Raw genomic sequence first — 18,844 nt, forward strand, 5'->3', positions numbered from 1 at the left:
AAGGCAGAACGGGTGTAAGGTCACCTGTGCCAATCTAGATGTACACAAGCCAAAGCCCATTCAGCCTCTCCCAGGGACCACCAATATTCTTTCAGGTCAATTACCTTAGCATAGTAATTAGTTGACTCAGCTGTTTCGGAGAAATTGGTTTCTGAAAGACCAGCTTCGCCCAGCACTTTGATTTTCTCCTGAATCATTGGCCTAGGAGTGATAAACAGATATTACTGAAAGGAGAAATGTATCATCAAGGACACTGCTTCATTTACTATGTGTAGATTAAAAAAGGATACAGCTGGGTATAAAGACAGCTTTTCTACCAAAGTTTGTTTGTTCCTTAACCTGTCCTGTTCTTGTTTATCATCACTTGCATGCTGTCTTGGGATATCAATCAATTAAATTGGTAACAATCAGAGGATTTGGGGCTATAAACATTTGGAGAACACACACATCCAATAGAGAAACTAGTTGACTGAGGCAACACCAGTGGTATGAAGTCAGAACAAGAAGATGCAGCTAAAAGGGGTTCCGAGTAGCCTGTGCGCTCAGTCTCCAATGCAAGCAATGGTAAGCCCCAACAACAAATGTATCAGCATTTCAAGGATAACTCCCAATGTACAGCAGGAGAAAGAATCCATCACTGGCCCAAAAGGCCAAGAGGTCCCAGCCACACCTGCAAACTGGGCACTGAAAGATCCAAGGCCACGGCACAATTAATGCATTTACCAAATAGCCTCGTCCTCTTGTTCTTTGTCCTGTCTTGAAAAAGATGCCACTGTCCTTTTGAGAGCTGTATTTCTTCCCCATTAAGCACTAATGACTGCACAGACAGCATTTCACAAATAAAGGCAGAATTACTGTCATTAACTTTCCATGAAATTTGGGTGATGCATCAGTTTCCAGATCTTTGCATTGTATGGGTTATAATTACTTGCCATCATTATATTCTGGGAACTGCACAAGTTCACTTAGTTCATTCATTCCTTTAAACAAGGTAATAAAGATGTAATTTTGGACTTTAAATGAACCAGCTGGTGGATAATTTCTTTCCATCATTTGCAGGTCAGTTCCCTTGCAGCACTAAAGATTCCTCAGATCCTCCCTGCCCCCAGATGTCAGATTCCCCAGCCCTAAGGACTAATGTTCGCTGGTAACTCCCACTGCAGCCAAAAAAGCTCATACCACAACTATCCAGAGGTGGGTCAATAGCACCTTTTTAATCCATCTGAAGGGCTCACTGAAGAGCAAGAGGAAGGCAACAGTGCAGTCCTCCTCCACAGCTCCCTATCCAAGCACTCAGCAGCCAGCTTGCACCTCAGACCTGATCTGCAATACATTGAACCATCTCCGGCGTCTGCTGACTTTGTTTGCAAGTCTCAGCACTTTACAGTACCCTAGCACAGGAATGTTCTGGGCTGTTGTCTAAGACAATTCCTCCTCCTTACAAGGAGACTGGGAAGGTTTTAGATGCCTTAGCTCTCCCAGAATTTCTCTTAAGAGCCCTTTCTTTGTCAGGTGACTACTTTTATTCCTCCTGCTTGTCAGCCACTTAGTCATGTCCACTGCAGCCAGGCCACATCACCAGCTCGAAGCAGCCCTGACTGGCACATATTGATCCTCCCCTCACAGGCTGTGGAAATCAGCACTAGCATTAACCCCTCACACCACATATGTGACAAACAGTGGAAACAGGTGGCAGGAGAACCAAAGTGTCTGCCTCCCTTCTTACCATAAGTAGTCATCTGCTGTGCCTTTAGCCACGAGGTAGTGAACATTAACGGAGCTGGTCTGTCCAATTCGATGTGCCCGATCTTCTGCTTGGATCAAAATCTTAACGCAAAAACATGACAAATAAAAAGGGAGAACTGCAACATCTAAGAAATAGTGTAAGCACCAGAGAACAGGAAGATCTCATTTCTTCTGCTTAGCAACTCTTTCTTATCTGGATCCTGTCCAGACCTGTATTCTCAAACAGACTAAGCCAAGAAGCAATCTGGTACACGAGGTTCCCAAAACGCACTGAGCAATTTTCCAAAGTAGAGGTCAGCACTGATGATGGACCCTTTCAGGTCTTGGCTGGGCAAACACTTAAGAGCTCTGTCAAATTAAGACAGAAGCATGTTTCCCTTTTGTGCCACCTTCCCCTGCCAGCAAGCTGTGTAAACCAGCCTCACAGGTTCAAGCCCAGGCACCTGTGGTTGCAGAGCCAGCAGACATGACAGAAAGAAAGAGAAAAACCCTAGAGAAAGTCACCTGCCACATTTCCTAATTACCAACATTTCTGCTCTCTGGGGAACATCCAACCCCTGTCCCCTCCAGGACACTTACCCCTGGGTTCCAGAAGAGCTCTGCAAACACCACCAGATCTGCAGCAGACAATGTCAGGCCCATGTTTGCAGCAGTGAGGGAAAGGACAGCCACAGCCTGCTTCTCTGAGAACTGGAACTTCTGGCACAGAGACTGCCGCTCAGCTGAAGATGTGGAGCCATCAATGCGAATGTGCTCAACGTGCTGTGAAAAGGCAGAAGATGCTGTTTAGAGACCTGGTGTCCCCTTTCTTGTATACTCCTTCCATGTTTTAGTGGATTCCATACCCAATGCTGCCACTGAGCAAAGTCACCAGTGTCACTGTGGGTTATAGTCTGGAATGTTATCTTAAACCATTCTTCATGCTGCCCCAGCATGACCCAGAATGCTTTAGGAGCACCCATGGAAATCTCACATGAAAAGTTAGACAAACAATTTTGAAGTCAAGAGTAATGATTGGCAGCTCTATCAAGTCTCCCTGCAGTATCTTAGTTCAAAAATGTAAGAGTACCACAGAGGTAAAGGCAGGCAGGGATGGTGGGCTTAGGTAGTCACATTCTCCCTCTGAGGAAAGCCTGGAGAACAGTGGCCACACAGAGTAACACTCCTCTAAGAATTCACAAGCTGCAGGGCAGACAGTGGAATTAAAGAACATTAAATACAATAAAAGCCATTCAGCTAATACAAAGTGCATCCTGTGAGGCATTCACCCTGACAGCTCAGCTCCCTTGGTGAAGGGCACACTCAGAAGCACAGCAAGTAGAAATTACCTCTGTCACTAATTGTGACAGACATAATAAACTATCTGACCAGCCATAAATCCAGGGGGCTCTTCAACAGCTCTGAAGCTAGAACAGTGATAAAGTTAAGACAAATCAGTCAGTCACTTACTTTCTTCTTCAGCTCTACAACTACTGCATCCAGCATTATCTTGTGATGAGCAAACACCAGAAATTTATTATTCCCACTTTCCAGTAACTCCAGGATGTATTCTCTACATGAAAAAGGAAAAACACCAAAACACTATAAGATTATGTGCTGAGAGAATACAGACTTTGCTCACAACAAATTTTGAAGATAGTGCCCATCTATACACAGACACCAGGAAACAGGCTAGCACAAAAAGCTGCAGTAAAGTGCAAGTAGCAAGTCAAGTCTTCTATAGATTAAAATATGGAAAGGCAAATTCCCTAATTTTTTCTTCACCACAGGAGATAGCTGCCTACATTATACTTGGGTACCAAAGAGAATCAGTTTATTGTATCATACTTGGAACATGACATCCCAGGCCAATCAACTGAAGCCCATCTATACTTAATTACAATCTCACTCACTCATCTGTATTTCTAAATACACTAAAATAATCTGTATGCAGTTAAAACTTCCTGGGTTTACTTGGAATTGTTTTTATAACAGAAGAAAAGATCTCTAAACACATTGATCAGAAAAAAACCACCTTTTCTTGCAATGGCTCCCACTGACAATTTACTCCAGCTTAAGAATCTAAATTCCTCATCCTATTTCTAGGAGTTATCCACATGCATATAGGCTAATGGCCAATGAAAGGCAACAAGACTCCTTTTAAATGCACTTAAATGAAAACATCTAGCTTTTCCCATGGACTAGGAGCACAGCTACAGAACCCGTTTCTATGTAGTAGCTTGTGTTACAATCAGGTCAGCTAGAGCCTGAGGAACACCTATAAGCCCATACAGATGATACAAATGTCATCTTTTCTTTGGAACAGCAAAGTTGTTGTGAAGATCAGAAATACCAAGACCTTTGCTAAATACAACACATCTTAGGTCAGCAGCAACTGTCACTAAAAAAGACCAAGAAGGATTTCCAGCACTGTATTAAGATGGCAGACAACTCTGCAGGGTTCATAATGTTCAGATCCCCATTACATGACAGTATCATTTAACAAAGAAATCTGGGAGAGAAGTGGGACTGCTGGATTTTAAAACAAATATCAAAGTGAACATTCAGAGTAGTGAGCAGATGCCAACCAACACATCACAATTATTTTATATCTCATTCCCCCATTCTATTTAAGAAATGGCATGTAATTTCAATGGAAGCAATGGAAGATGTGTCATCAAGGGTTAAGACATGGAAAGTGATCACAGGACAGTACCATTAGTACAGACAGTACTGTACCTTAGCAGTTGGTACTGATATTTTAAATGCTACTAAACCCCAGAAAAAAATGGACTACTTCCTACCAGAGAGTCAAGTAAACAGCACTTCATGGTTTTATATTCAGTTCATACTTGCAACTGAAATAAAAAGAAGAAACTCTTCTAACTGTTCACTAACATAAAAGGAAGAAACTCTCCTACAGAAGTGAATACTGGGACTATGAAGTGCAGTTCTGTGCCAAACAGGCAAATTTTGTGGCAAGGTCTGCGACTGAAATCACACAGTGCACATCAGTTGGTCCTTACATTTGGAGAGCTGTGGAAAGTAAACCATTTTTATATTATTAGCATACTACTTATGAGAAAGTTATGCTATGACCTAAAGCAATTCTTTTGCAGTCCCAGCAAAAAGGCTAAGGATGAAAGGGCACAGAAAGAAATTATTTCTAGGGAAGAGAGAGTTAAAAGCACACCTGTGGTACAAAACTTTTGCTACTGAGGTCCCATGTGAGCCCTGTGGAAGAGGCAAGAACTTCAGTAGGAGCTTTGAGATTCCTAAAGCACACTACAATTAAAGCTTAGCCCATCTCATAAGCTTTTTGGTTCAGGACTCCTGCTGCAGCAGAACTGCAGCATTTGTTTTCTCAAATTCTGTTGATGCTTTTAGTTTCATTATTCCCCTGCTCCTTAAACTGAAATAGGGTCCAGACCAGGGAATTTGATCCAAGTCCAAAACACAAAGTCGTTTTAAATGGTTCAAATGACAGTTTAGATCTGTATCTGGAATGAAATCAGAAGACTTATTCAGCGAAAGAACTCCAAGAGAAGAAAATGTTTAGTGCATTGTAATTACAATCAAGTTTTTCTAGGCTGACTTGAGGCTATGCTTCATGTGCCTGCACTGTTATCTCTAGGGCACTGTCTCCCTGTTCTCAGCAGAAAAAACCACATTTTACCAGGCAAGAATGAGGCAATGACACAGCACTTACACGACTGAGCGGATTTTAGCTTCTGCTGTTCTGCTGAAGAAGACAAGAAGAGCTTCCTTCTCCTGTTGTTTCTGTAGAAGGAAAAGATAAACAAATTTGAGTCTCAAAAATGCCTTTTCTCCTTCTTGCTTACAGATCTGGGATGTCTGCTGCTGCCAATAAACACTTTGCTAGGAAAAAAATCAGTCTAAAAAAGCACAGCAATAGAGGCCTGGTGAGGAAAGTCTCCTACTCGCCATTGGGTACGGCAGATACTCACACAGTCCTGACACCTCCCTGCCTACCTCCCACTCAACTCCTACAAGTTGGATGACAAGTGTATCACAAATGCAGTTTTAGTTGAGAAAGCGTGTCCCAACTAAAATGGCAAGGAAAAACCCCTATGTTCTGTAAGAACTGTATTAGCAACCTAGGAGCCTAGAACATGCATTTTCCACCCATACAAGGAAAACAAACAAGGAAAGCAAAAATAAACCCTTCACATTTTTGGCTACTGCTCTGTTCACTACACAGCTCCAATCAAGGCTGTTTTCATAGGCTGAATGAGTGGCTAGACAGGAGAGTAAGTAGAGAGGCAAGAGATATGAAAGACAATTAGAAATTACTAACAAGAGAGAAAAAAAGAGGGGAAAATGGTATTTCACACAAAGGGACAATGTAGACCACTTAGATCAAATCAAGCTGAGCTAGTTTTGATTGTGCTGTACACTCATTTAAAACTGTGCCTTCACATAAGGTATGGCTCTGACCTTCTTGGAACTCAGGGTACTGTTTGTTCACTGATGTTTTTAAATAAAAGTACCTGAAATAGCAATGGCTCATCATGAAAATAGTTTCTGACTTACACTTTCATATCCTTTGGCCATCTTCTTTGCTTCAGCTGCCAAGACAGCTTTGGTCTTTGCACTAATGCCTTCAGGAGCTACCACAACCATTTTGCGTTGCTTTGCTGGAAGCTGGGAAAGCACATCTGATTTCAAACGTCGGATCATGATGGACTCCTCCAGCAAAATCTTCAGTTCAGTTAAGTTGGATGATCCAGAGTAGTCCCAACCCCATGGCATCTGGGAAAGATCAAAGCAGTTATCAGTGTCAAACCTATAAGAGAACTGCTCTGCAGGTAATCCAAAAGCAGAATAAATTTCCAGGGAAACTGGACAAGGCAAGAACTTGACAGTTCACAGGAGATTTGACAAAAATGGCAATAAGGTAGAAACATACAAACTAATCTACCCAACATGAAAAGATTACTTACAAGTTTCCCTTTTTCCTATCTGCAAGAGCTCAGGGAGGTGCAGGGAAGAAGACTATGCAGAAAGGTGGCAAGGATTCCTGCTGCAGCCCTGTGCCCTGGTATTCACTCTCACACAGCAAGGTGTTGCTGCTCTCCACCTGCAGCATTGAGCAGGCCAAAAGGACTCACTGCAGTTCTGTGCATGCACATATACCTCAGCTTTAAGCAGAGAGACACACAAAAATATTCTCTAACAGCACGAGGACAAACATCCTTAACCCAGATGCCTTCACAGAGTTGTTACACTTGTCTGACATGCTAGGTCAGAACTGCCTGTTCTCCACTGTGACCTGACTCCTGCTCTGCTTCCTGACATACTCTATTTCTGCCATTACTGTGTTTGGCTCAGACTCAAGCAAACCATAAATAAACTGTGGCCCAAAAAACATCACTCCAAACATTGTCTCTTCAAAGCATCATCACTTCAAAGCTCCTCTGAACAAGCCATTCATTTACTCCTCCTTGAAGCACTCCCCTCTGAACCTGGCCTATCCTCCAAGATCCCGTGTGCAGGCAATATACATCTGTTCAGTTAATCTCAGCTCATCACTTCTGCTACCAGTAACCCCACAGCCTATCATTTGTTCTCTGAGAAAGAACAACAGTGGCATCCAAATTGGTACATTCCCCAAAAGAAGCATCTTTCAAACAACTCTCTTATGGAGAAGAGACCAATACAGTTTTAATGCTGAAGCAAGGGAAAAAAAGAAACCCTTCTGCTTGAATTTCACAAATAAGTATAGGGAATAAAGCTACAGGAATACTGAAAACCAAGGTGGGGAGGGAGGTGAAATCTTCCTCATAGCTCTAATTCTAAGTAATACTGGCAGTGTCCAAAAATACAACTTCTGGCCTTGGAATAACAATCCAAAGTAAACCACTACATATTCCCTCCTGAAATGCACATAATGGAGATGTGAGGAGCCTCAGCACCAACACCTTTGATCGGCTGCTCCGCACTTAGTGTGCTACATTAATTAATAAAATAGATTTAACCTTAAAGATCTATATTGCTTTTGTCTTCCCCAAGAGAAAACTGCTACAACACGTAAATGGAAGTAAAAGAGAAAGAAGCTCCGAAGTATTCACTGCATCCTCCATCCTCTCCTAGAATGCACAAGACAAAAAATAAATCACACTAGCCATAAGGTTAGTCATGCTACTGACTGTATTAAGGGGTGGTGCTTTGATGGAACAGGGGTGAGAACATGCTGTGGGACAGGAAGAGGAGGAATCAAAGAGCTTACAAGCAAGTAAGACCTCTCTGGTATCTGAAAGTGAATGTTCCTACTTCAGGTTGAGATAAAACAATCTGCAATTCTATTGCCATATTGTACTGATGTGAACCATTAACTGACTCAGATTCTGGTACTTATGGCCATCATTAAACTCATTTGACTTAATATATTCCTACATAATTATGGCACCATCTGATTAGCTACAGTTGGTTCATTAAAGCAGGAAACAATTCAAACCCTAAACACAAAGCCAATTTGAATCCTGTAGAATTAAAACTTTGGCTCTAACGACAGCCCAGTGGTATAGGGCTGGAGCTAATAAGCCCACCTGGATCTTAGCCAACCCCTCAAAAAAACCAACAAAAAACCAACACTGCTCTGCTTCCCTGAAACCAAGAGTGCAACACAGATGCATCCCTCAGGTCCATGAAAAGCTAGCTCAAGTCTAGCTGGGTTTATTAGCTTTAGGCACTCTGCATGAAAGCTGACATTGCTGAGCCACAGTCTTTATGCTCCCTTTCTGCATTTCTCAGGTTCTGTGGGCCCAGCAGAGCAGATGTACAGAACCAAGAAGGACTGCCCTGGTGCTGTGCCCAGCCTCCAAAGCCCACTGCCCACACTGCTCAGTGCACCGGTAGCTGAGTAGGAGGGATCAACATGATGAGGCTGCTCAGCAAGGCAGCTCCTTGGGCTATCTCATTCCACTTACAAGCCCATGTTTTCCCACCTTCCACTTCCATAACAAGCAAATCATACACATGCTTTGTGTCCACGTAGCCAAACTGACTTCAGAAGAGCAGCATCCTCATAAGGGAAAGAAAAAGGCACACACAGAGCCAAGATACCATCTACTGTCATATTAAAAAGCACATACGGGCAGACTCCCCACAGTATGTTTAGGTTATGTATTTCTTATGGTGCTGGAACAATTTGCAAACAAGGACACATCCTAGCTCTGTGCTGCACCTAGCTAGTTATAGAGATAACTACTTTTGGAATTATGAAAATTTAGCTTAGTATACCCTAATGTGGAGAAGAAAAGAGAGAAAAAAAGAGGGATATTTATTTTGCCAAAATACACATCTGGCTTTGATCCATAACATTCCAGAACACATGCTTCCAACTGTGATTTTCTTACCAAAGTGTTACAGCATCTTACATGAGTCAGTAAACTTATTACAGTGTTAGCAGAAGCTGCCAAACTCTTACAAATTCAGAGCATGTGCTCAGATAGAAATTACTTAATATTTGCCAACATCAGCCAGTTTGAAAAATGAATTCATAGCATGTATTTTGGGAAACAGTCTTGGGATAGCTTGTAAATAACAGGTGACATTTCACTTGCTGCATTTTTAGAAGTACAGATGCTAGAAGGTTGAATTAATAAAAAATTATAAACTTTGGTAACTTTTCTAATCAGATCTGCCAGATATTTGCAGTTTTCTGTCATAAAATCTTGAAACAGAAACTAGTCAGACTTTAGTTTTAAACTGAATGGATCAGGTTTGCCAATTTTTCTTTAATCCTCTAATGCAATCGGATTTATTATTAATACCAAAACATTTTTACATAACACCTTTCCTCCTTACAGATCTTCAAAAGCCTTGCAAAGCCTCTCTGGTTCTGTGCAATTCTACCCCCACTCATAATGCTCCCAATTTCAGGACAGAAAGAAGAACTTACTTGAGTATTGACAGCAGAAGTACCACAACAGTTCTTCAGAAAGGATACAACTCCTAACACAGTCTCAGGTTAGAGCTGCAGCAACGAATGTGAGGGACACTCTACAGTCATGAGGAAACCAACTACAATCATCCAAACACCTTTTAAATTTATTCATTGCCGAGTGGCAACCCAGTATTCAGCAGACCCATTTTTTTCTCTAACACTATCTACATCTCTATTTATAGCAGCCCCACTTCTCCAAATAACCAAATTCTTCCTAGGTTCACATTATAATTTACTGACATGAACTGTAACAAAATGTCCCAGGTGAGCATGGAGAAGACCAACAATGTTCAACTGTCTAGGAGAGGCAGGTCAAACGCAGAAACAGAACTGTACTAGAAACCCTGCTGAGGTTTTGAAGGGAAGCTGATACAGATTGTGACCTCCATGCTGAGTTTCACTGCAGGTTGAAAAGTCATTTACACTGAACACGCTATTACAACCTGGATCCTGTAAAACTATTTTATTTCTTTTATCCAAGGTTCATGTGCCTCGTAATTGAAATGACAGCTACTTGTGCAGAACTTTATCCTTAACAGGGCTTATCAAACGCCAAACCTACTTAGACTCACATGCTGCAACTTTCCTTTTTACTGTGGAAAACCAAGAAGATTAAACCGTATCTCTTTATTTCCCTCTAGGAAGCATTCTGAAAGGAATGCTCAGAAAGGAATCTTTCCATTTTAAAGATAATGAAGCTTAGCAGAAGATGTGGTCTCTCCCTCCGTCCGATTCCTATTATGGATGGAGACCCAGGACTGATGCTCTGTGATTCTGCAGCCTAATGGCCTTACTCTAATCAATGGCATGAGCACATGACTGCCAAAGCCAATTAAGTGCTCCTCTGACTTGCACATTTGGACTTACATAGAACAGCACTACACTGGCTATGAAAGCAAAAGTGGGCATTCAGATCTAGGAAAAAGGGGATTCAAGAATTTTATGAGACTGAAGTAAGAATCTTCTTGGTGGAAACTTGGTATATGTTAGCTACCCCAAACAGAAAAGAAAACAAACACAAAAGCCCTACAAATAGCTGTAACTATTTTTATGGCATACACTGATGATGGTCAATTCTTCAGTGAATATTTTTGAACACTGAAGTGGTCATTTGGTGTTTCCAACCACTTTGCTAAGCACTCTGAATTAGAGCTGTAGGGAGATTTGAGTCCTTCTTTTGTGTCTATGCAACCAGCACAGAAGATCCTAGAGCCTCCGTGTACAAGAAGCAGCAGCAAAAGCTCTTCTCTTAGCAGTGTGTGTTCCAACACACACAGCAGCTCTAAGGATGGCAAATCCAAGTGCAGGTGACTTGCCCATACCTTGGCAGCAAGGCAGACATTTGCTATCATGGCTGCAAATGCTGGCTTCCTGCAAAGCTGGCTTCTTGCAATGGTTGGACTCAGTAACTGTGGAAACAACTGCTGAGCAGCTGGCAGAGGGGTTATTTTCAAAATATGCTGAGGATTGCATCCATTTCCTAAATTAGAAGAGGGTGGAATACAAAGATATAGTCTGTAAGTCTTGATTTTTTTACTTACCTGGAGGTATAAAATCCAAAATCCCAAGCAAAAAAGGCCTTTATCAAACAGTGACTAAGACTAGAAAGTGGTTTTTTTGGTTTGTTGTTTTTTGTTTGGGGTTTTTTTTTGGTTCGTTGGTTGGGTTTTTTTGGGATTTTTTTTAAATCAACTAGCCCAAACCTGCAGCTGCTTAAAGGCTCCACAGTTACTCTCTGCCTGTTTAAAAAACTCAGGGGGGCAAGATCTGATAAAAATACGCTCCACTACTGCTTTCATGTCTCAGGTCCACCACTGCAGCACCTCAATCTCCTCAACTTAAGAGCTTTCAAAATGTTACCCTGCACAGAGACTTTCTCAAAAACAGATGTAATAGCAGGCAGAAAGAAGAAGGAAGGAAAGAAAAAGCCTCCCCACTTTGCAGAGTCCCAGTCTGCCACTTTCCCACTGAAGTACCTTCCTGGCATCACAGTAGCGCAGCGCGAAGGAGTGGAACTGTGGGAAGAACGTTGGCTGGACAGCGGCGATCTGCGTGTAGAGCTCTGCAGGCCGGGACATGGCCGGCGTTCCCGAAAGCAGGATCACTCTCTTGGCAGCCTGGGAAAGCCAAGCAGGGCATCATAATCGTAACAGCTTTCAACAGAGCAGAACTTAAGAAGTCACCCCAGTCCTGAAAGAAAATCCCAGACCTCCCTGTTCAAGTACCCTAAATGGAAGAGTGCTTCACCTTCGCTGGTACTTTCCACCGTCACTGCCTGAAAACACTAAAGGACAATGCTTCAAACTTCTAGGGAGTAGGACAAACCACACAGTTGCTTAATAACCATCCACATGCTCTCAGGGATGTCCATTTTTACTACAGTACTTTCTGAATCAGCATTTACCCACTAGACACGTTAAAATCTTACGCCTGGCTCAACTTTTCATTTGGAATCAGCTATCAAAGGAAAATGACACACCCTCTCAGGTACATCCCCATCTCCAAAATAAATTCTCTCATAATCAACCTGCCACAGCAAGCCAGAAGCACACTGTCTTTCTCACGAAAGCAGAAGAGATACAAAGAAGAAGGATTTTTTTCTTACTTCTTTGTTCATTTTTTTAAAAAATTATACTAGCAGAGAGAAAAAAATGAAGCTCTCTGAAGCAGGGCCAGAAGATCTGATAGCCAATGCTGAGTGTAGGCACAGCTGGCTGGATGCTAGAACATGAGAGAATAAATACACATCATGTAAGAAGATTGTAAAATGTGTTGTAGGGGAGACAGGAAGAGGGCGGAAAACCTGCATCTAAAGGAGGTGCTTCCAAGAAGTGGAGGAAAAAAATTACACTGTAAGTCTCCAAGATGTACTTCTACCTTCATACCTCCACTATTACCTAATTCTATTATTAGATAAAATATGAATTTCTACTGCTGTAAATTCACATACTGTAGTTAAATTACATGTGCCTTGCAATTTCCTGCATAGTTTAATGCAGGTTCATTAAAATAACAAAGAGATTATTGAGTGACATCTGTACCCACCACTCACTCACATTTAAATGAAAAAGAAAATTAAATTCTTTTATCATTTCACTGAGATCAACAAGTCACCCAGATCTATTCAACTGTTTCATCCACTTACCAATCAAATCTGGTGGAAAAAGAGTTCTGGAAATTATTTCAAGACTCTATCAGCTATTTATATATAGGTTGTGATCAAGATGGGACTTGCCTTCTCCAATAATCCCTATTAAACAGATCAGAGGGAAATGTGATCACCACCAGGATCAGACAATTCCCACAAACATTTAAAAATGCAGGATATTTACTGAACTAAGTAAGAGGAGAGGTCAAACCTTTGAACGTGTCAGAAGTAAGAATTAGTTTGCACAAGACAGAGGTGCCTATGCTACTCAAAAGAGGAAGGAGTCACAGAGACCAGACATACCAAATCCCATGAGGAAACAGTGATCAAGCAGCAATTAGGTAATTTTTTTAAATTAAGGTAACACTAGAGGACAACTGAACAGAACCTAGACAATATCTGACACCTTGCAGAAACCTTTGAGGAGGAAACTGGCACTACCCTGAGAAATCTGCTGAAACGCAAGACAAGCAAGTCCCACAAGTGCAAGAAACCTCCAAATTAAACTTGTTCCTCATGGACCAACAGAAGGCAAGTGCCAGAAAAAGGAAAACATGAAGGTCACAGGATTACAGACATCTCATGTAAGAATCAAGCTAAAGCAAGAACACACTCAAAACAGACCAGGGACATAACAAATGCAACATAAACCCAACTGTGTTGAAAGGGTTTATGCTGTTCTCAAGGCTCTTTCAGGGGGTGTTCCCCAGGAGCTGCACAAGATGAGGTTGAAACACTAACTCCCAGTAGTCACAACAGTTAGTCAGGCTCCTTACCCAGCCCCTAAATAGGTGTCAAAAGAGAGAATGATGAAGTTACAGGTTATTTGAACTCTAAACTTGTCCAGCTGCTGCTTTGCTGTGTGTAACTTATTTCTGAACAGACAGGGTATTCAACCACTACAAGCTCTTAACCAAGGGCTGTGACATATCTTCTAATTAACCATTTTAAGTAAACTGAAAAGTAAAAAAAACTCCAATAAAAACAACAACAAAACCAACCAACCAACCAACCCCCAAAAGACACTAACTCTACAAGAGCTGTGGAGAACTTCAGAAATTAATTCCAGAAAATTTCATGGAACATAGGTGGTCTAACTCATTATCCCAAAGGTCCCTTTCAGTTTTAAAACCTGTGACAGATGGAGCTCAAGAAAGAACAGAAGAAAAAAACAAAAAACCTAGGACAACAAATTTCCAAGTGTTGAAGGCTGACTTAAATTCTGGATGAAAGAAATGGCTCCGATTCCCACTTCTTTTTCTAGTGGCAACTCATTTTGAATAGATGCCAATAAAGATTTGCTCCTGCAGAGAAGTCTCTGCTGATCACTGCTTAATTCTTGTTTCCTGCTGAACCCTCTGTGCTGCCAAGAGTAAGCATGTAGCCTCTTTCTTCAAAGGTCTGTAACAATAGTATGGAACACCACCACAGAAAGTAAGATTGCAGGGGCCAGAAAGGACTTTCTAACAAAATCAGATCTGTTATCAATTGATAATATTTTCACATAGAAGAACTAATATTAGCTGCTCAGCTGCATTTAGGCATGAAGTTCATGGAGCTGGTGGAGACCTGGTCTGCAGTTCTCATTTACTAAGTAGCCTAAGACAAATGTGGCTTTGTAGCATTACACAACACACCAGCAAGAATTAATTCCACAGCTGTGAGAACATTTATAAAAGTCACTTTTGAAAGTCAAAGAATAATTTAAGAAATGATGGCACTTACTTTAGAGGTCAAGACCCAGCAGCCAACAATTCAGAGGGGAGTAGGCAAGGCGAAGGGGTTATGTGACAAACAAATAATTGAACATGCAAAGAGCCTCATTAACATACAATGACTGTCTCAGTGTTAAATGAATTTCACAGCATGAGCTCTGCCATATGCTAACAGACTGACATACTTTCTTAAATAAGTGTGGCTGGTTCTGGCTGTACAATTACTCGTGTCCCCAGTTTTTGCTTACGGTGTCATTTTGAACTGCTTAGCTTAAGAATAGTTTATCCTGCAAAATGAAAAATCTGAGAAGGACCGTAATAAAATAATCACCTGATGAAATAGAAGACGGGATAAAGGGGAAGAGTAGCAGCTGCTTTCAGAAGTCTGTTTCTGTACTTGGGCAAGAGATAGAGCTCTGCATTTCAGAAGATGATCCTACAGTAATTATTCAAAAAAATATAAATACTTTTCCCTATTGTTAAGTGACATCTAGACAGATAATGTGTGTCAACCAGCAGTGATAAGCTATGACTGAAGCAAATTAAACTGCCTTCCTATTCCAAGAAGGAAAAGAAATTGGAAGGTAAGAGCAGATCTGAAGATGAAGCCCTGAGGGCCCACAGCTTCTTCAGTTTCAAGATGAAGTTCCTTCTCTCAGCAGGTGACAATAAGGAAAGGTTTATTTATCTAATCCATACAGATCTGTAACACCTAAAGACAGCTCCTGTTTATTTCCTGACAGAAATAAAAATTTTTGTGTTCCCTCCTCACCTTCTACCTTCAGCATGGACCTGTTTTCCTCCACTATTTTTAGTTGCTCTATGGCAACAAGCACAAAAGGTTTAGATTCCAGCCACATGGTGTATTTGGACTCCCATAACAAAACCAAAGACCTTTAACCCTGCAAACTTCAGGATATGCATCAGACTATTAACTGAAACAGCAGCTCAACGGGAACAATCAAATTAGTAATATTACCCACACGTTGGAAAGCAGTGCTCATAGAGAGCACGAAGAGTATAAGAACATTTAATGCCGCTGGAATTTATTAGATAGTACCTTTTATTTCTCAGTTTCCAATGCAATTCTCCACTACTTATTGTCATGCTTCCAAAAAACTCATCCATTTTTCATTGGGACCTTCCCTAGTTTCCATGCCTTGCAGTACTCCATGCAATTCCAGAAGAATAAAGACCATGCAGCACCTTGGCTGGTAAAAATAGGTAGACTCTTTTCCACTCTTGTCCCCAAGAGATCTCACTACAGTTCAGTGAAAAAGTTCTGGTTTGTTTGTTTCTTCTCCATCTACATCCCTGAGGCTTTGCTGTTTTAAGGATATGGGTAGTATCTGTACTCCCTCTCCTATGTTTACGTCTCTGAGCCAGTCTAATCTTAGAAGGAAAAAACAAAATGCTTACAAGAAGTGTAATACTATTGACACTTTCTGCCTGTGAGGGAAGCAGATGCAGGGCAGAGGTGAAGGGAACAACCAGTACTGTCAGTACACCCAGGAGAACTTAGTCCCAAACATGAGACTACAGAAAACAGCAAGATGACAAGTAGGTCCTATTACCAACTGCCACAGCTTTGAATTAGGGGCAAGGACATGCCAGGCCTAACCAGGCCTTTTGGTGACTCGGCCAAAGCCCAACACTATGAAGCTATTCTCACTTTGATGCGCATGGAAACAAGACACAAAGACCACTTTGAACATAGCAACCTCTAGCTCTTGAGTACTGTGAGAGGTGCTGCAGCTGGGGACGAATCTCAGGCAGCTGCCAGCACAGACCTGTCGGTGTGAAAGCTGGCTGACTTTGAAAGCAGGATTTTTGCCACATGACCAAACATCAAAGAACTGTTTTCTACTATAGTTTTCAATCAATCCTCCTCCGTAATTCTGCAGGGAGGCACACAGACTGTGTGCATACTCTGTCACCTGCTTCCATGTAGGCAGACAGAGCATTCTCCCCCATGTACAAGTCTGCACACCCACAAGTTTGCACATCCACTGGAACATGAAGGGAATAAGAAATATGGCCTAAATATCTTGCTGCTGCTATTTTGCCCTATCTTACTGTTCACGCAGTTCTAAGTTCCTCTCAAAGTCCTATCCACTAACAGTAAATTCAGCATAACACATCTGTATATTTACTCTGAACTAATGACAACCTGGGGCAAGCCACGAGGCAGCGAGCACAGCCACTGCACACATCCAGCCATTATAAAATTTCTTTCTCTGTCTCAAGTAAAACTTTTCTGTATCCCTGTCAGGGTAGCAGCTACGTATGTCAGAAAAGATACTGAGTGCTGCACACACAAAATTTGTGGCTTTTTTTAATATTAAAAAAATGTCTAGAAATTCCCAACTGACAGGTGACATGTTTAATACATGGCTTGACAATTCCATACCACACTTGCCTGCAATATATACAAGAGAGCAGGAAAAGATGAATTATTACTGAGTGGCTAAAAACACCACTTCATTTTGAAAACCAGTCAATGTCAGATATTAAAACTAAAATAAGGCTTTAAATGCTGTAACCATGAGCTAAAGATTTCAGAGGTGGAAATTCAGTTTGGCTGTCTAACAAGACAAATTATAAATTAATATCCAAGGTAAGTCATCTTTATTATCAATGTACTGATTTAACCCAATTATTGTGCAGTTCTGTATAAACACGTGCAACAACTTATGTATTTTATTTATTATTCAAATGGAGAAGTCAAAAGAGAAGTTTTTACTGAGATAAGAAGAATTAAATAAGTATGGATGGAACTGACAGAAACATCTCTGTCTCCAAAACATTTTAACTTAGATCTGTCCGGTGTCATTATAGACTCATAAATCTTTGTAGTATGTAAGGACCAAGGATCACATTTCTTAAGCAGATTTTTTTTTTCTGTCCCTAAAGGTCAGTACAAGCTTTTATGCTTTAGGACATCGAGATCTTCTTAGGAAATATAAGCAACTATGGCAATTTCAGATAGTTAAAGTAGTATAATGCTAACAGTTAGAAGTGGAACTGCTTAGAAGGTAGGCAAACAAGGCACGAGTTAGCACCAAGGGCTCTGGTTACAGCATTGGCACAGCTGCACACTGTGATCTTAAGGTAGGGACTGAGTACTAGAAGCAGTTTACCTATCAAGGACTTGCCTACATTTACACATTTTTTTGGTCTCTTCTAAGAGCCCTACTACTGCTCAAATCCTTTCAGAGAAGGCAAGAACAAGAATATTATCCTCAGCAGCATGTTTAGCCACACCTCTGATCCAGTAATTTCAAGGTATCATGTTAAAATAATGAAAATACTCCTGTTTCTACCCCATTGGCTACTTACTATAAATATGACATAATATAGTTGTTAAATTCAGTATTCAAGTGATGAAAGTTCCTGATATTTTGGCAGTTCTTTCAAATACGAAAACATTGGTGTGATGTGCTGTGCCAGTAATGGTCACAGCATCACTCAATAGGAACTGAAGACACAGATGCCAAAGGGGATAGTTTTGGAGCAAAATGCCTATGTTGGAAAGCAAGGAGAAAAGAAAATGGCTATTACAGCAAATACCTCAGAAATTTTAGTCAGCAAGCAGGCAAACAGAACTTCCCTGAACATCTAACATGAAACATCTAGTACTGCATGCTCATTACAGGTGAGATAATGCATGATATGAACATGAAACTCTTAATGATTTCAGAAGACTGAAATTCAGTGTCAGAAGCATCAGCTCTCAATTCTTTAAAGACCAGTGATGTGATAGCATAAAACGAAATTCTCAGGAAGTACATACAGGCAATTAACCTCTGCCTAACAGCTACCATCTTTCACTCTCATATCTTGCAGCCTGCAAATAATTTTGACAAGCTGATCCTTACAAAGCTTCAAGTAGCAAAGGATCAGGCTGCTTTTTGAGCATTTTGCAACGAGGCGAATTTGTTATTTTCCACGATTTTCAGACATACACCCTAGTTATTGTATTTCAAACTGCTCAGAGAATTGGACCTCCTACTTAGTTTCCAAACATTAAAAGCCTGAAGTGATTTGAAAACCAAGAGAAGACATGAGCCAGGCCTTTAAGGAGAACAACCAAGTTATTCAAGGACAACCACCTTCAGCTTGCCATTAAGAATCTTGCATATAAAAGTTGGTTGCTATAAAGCCATCACAGGATCAAATTTTCTCTTTATACATACTTGCTGATTAACTGCTGAAGAGGAACTGCATTTACCTTCTTCTAATGTACAGACCCTGCAGTGTCTAGAAACTACCCATAACTTAAATCTG

At 41.0% G+C, this 18,844-nt stretch overlaps 1 protein-coding gene across 6 annotated transcripts in view; it reads right to left on the minus strand.

Moving 5' to 3' along the window:
* The window catches only part of SMARCAL1 (SWI/SNF related, matrix associated, actin dependent regulator of chromatin, subfamily a like 1), a 40,668-nt gene that overhangs the window by 4,386 nt on the left and 17,438 nt on the right, over positions 1–18,844 (minus strand). For 5 of the 6 annotated variants that reach the window (XM_048309696.1, XM_048309693.1, XM_048309691.1 and 2 more), the window contains exons 10-16: positions 11,671–11,811; positions 6,280–6,498; positions 5,435–5,505; positions 3,196–3,298; positions 2,326–2,508; positions 1,727–1,827; positions 105–201 (exon numbers count right to left, since the gene is read on the minus strand). In XM_048309696.1, the coding sequence (XP_048165653.1) occupies positions 105–201; positions 1,727–1,827; positions 2,326–2,508; positions 3,196–3,298; positions 5,435–5,505; positions 6,280–6,498; positions 11,671–11,811 (915 nt within the window). The remainder of the gene's footprint in view (positions 1–104; positions 202–1,726; positions 1,828–2,325; positions 2,509–3,195; positions 3,299–5,434; positions 5,506–6,279; positions 6,499–11,670; positions 11,812–18,844) is intronic. The other variant, XM_048309695.1, reaches the window with a different exon arrangement.

Source organism: Corvus hawaiiensis, chromosome 7, assembly GCF_020740725.1.
Source record: "Corvus hawaiiensis isolate bCorHaw1 chromosome 7, bCorHaw1.pri.cur, whole genome shotgun sequence".
Classification (NCBI taxonomy): Eukaryota; Metazoa; Chordata; class Aves; order Passeriformes; family Corvidae; genus Corvus; species Corvus hawaiiensis.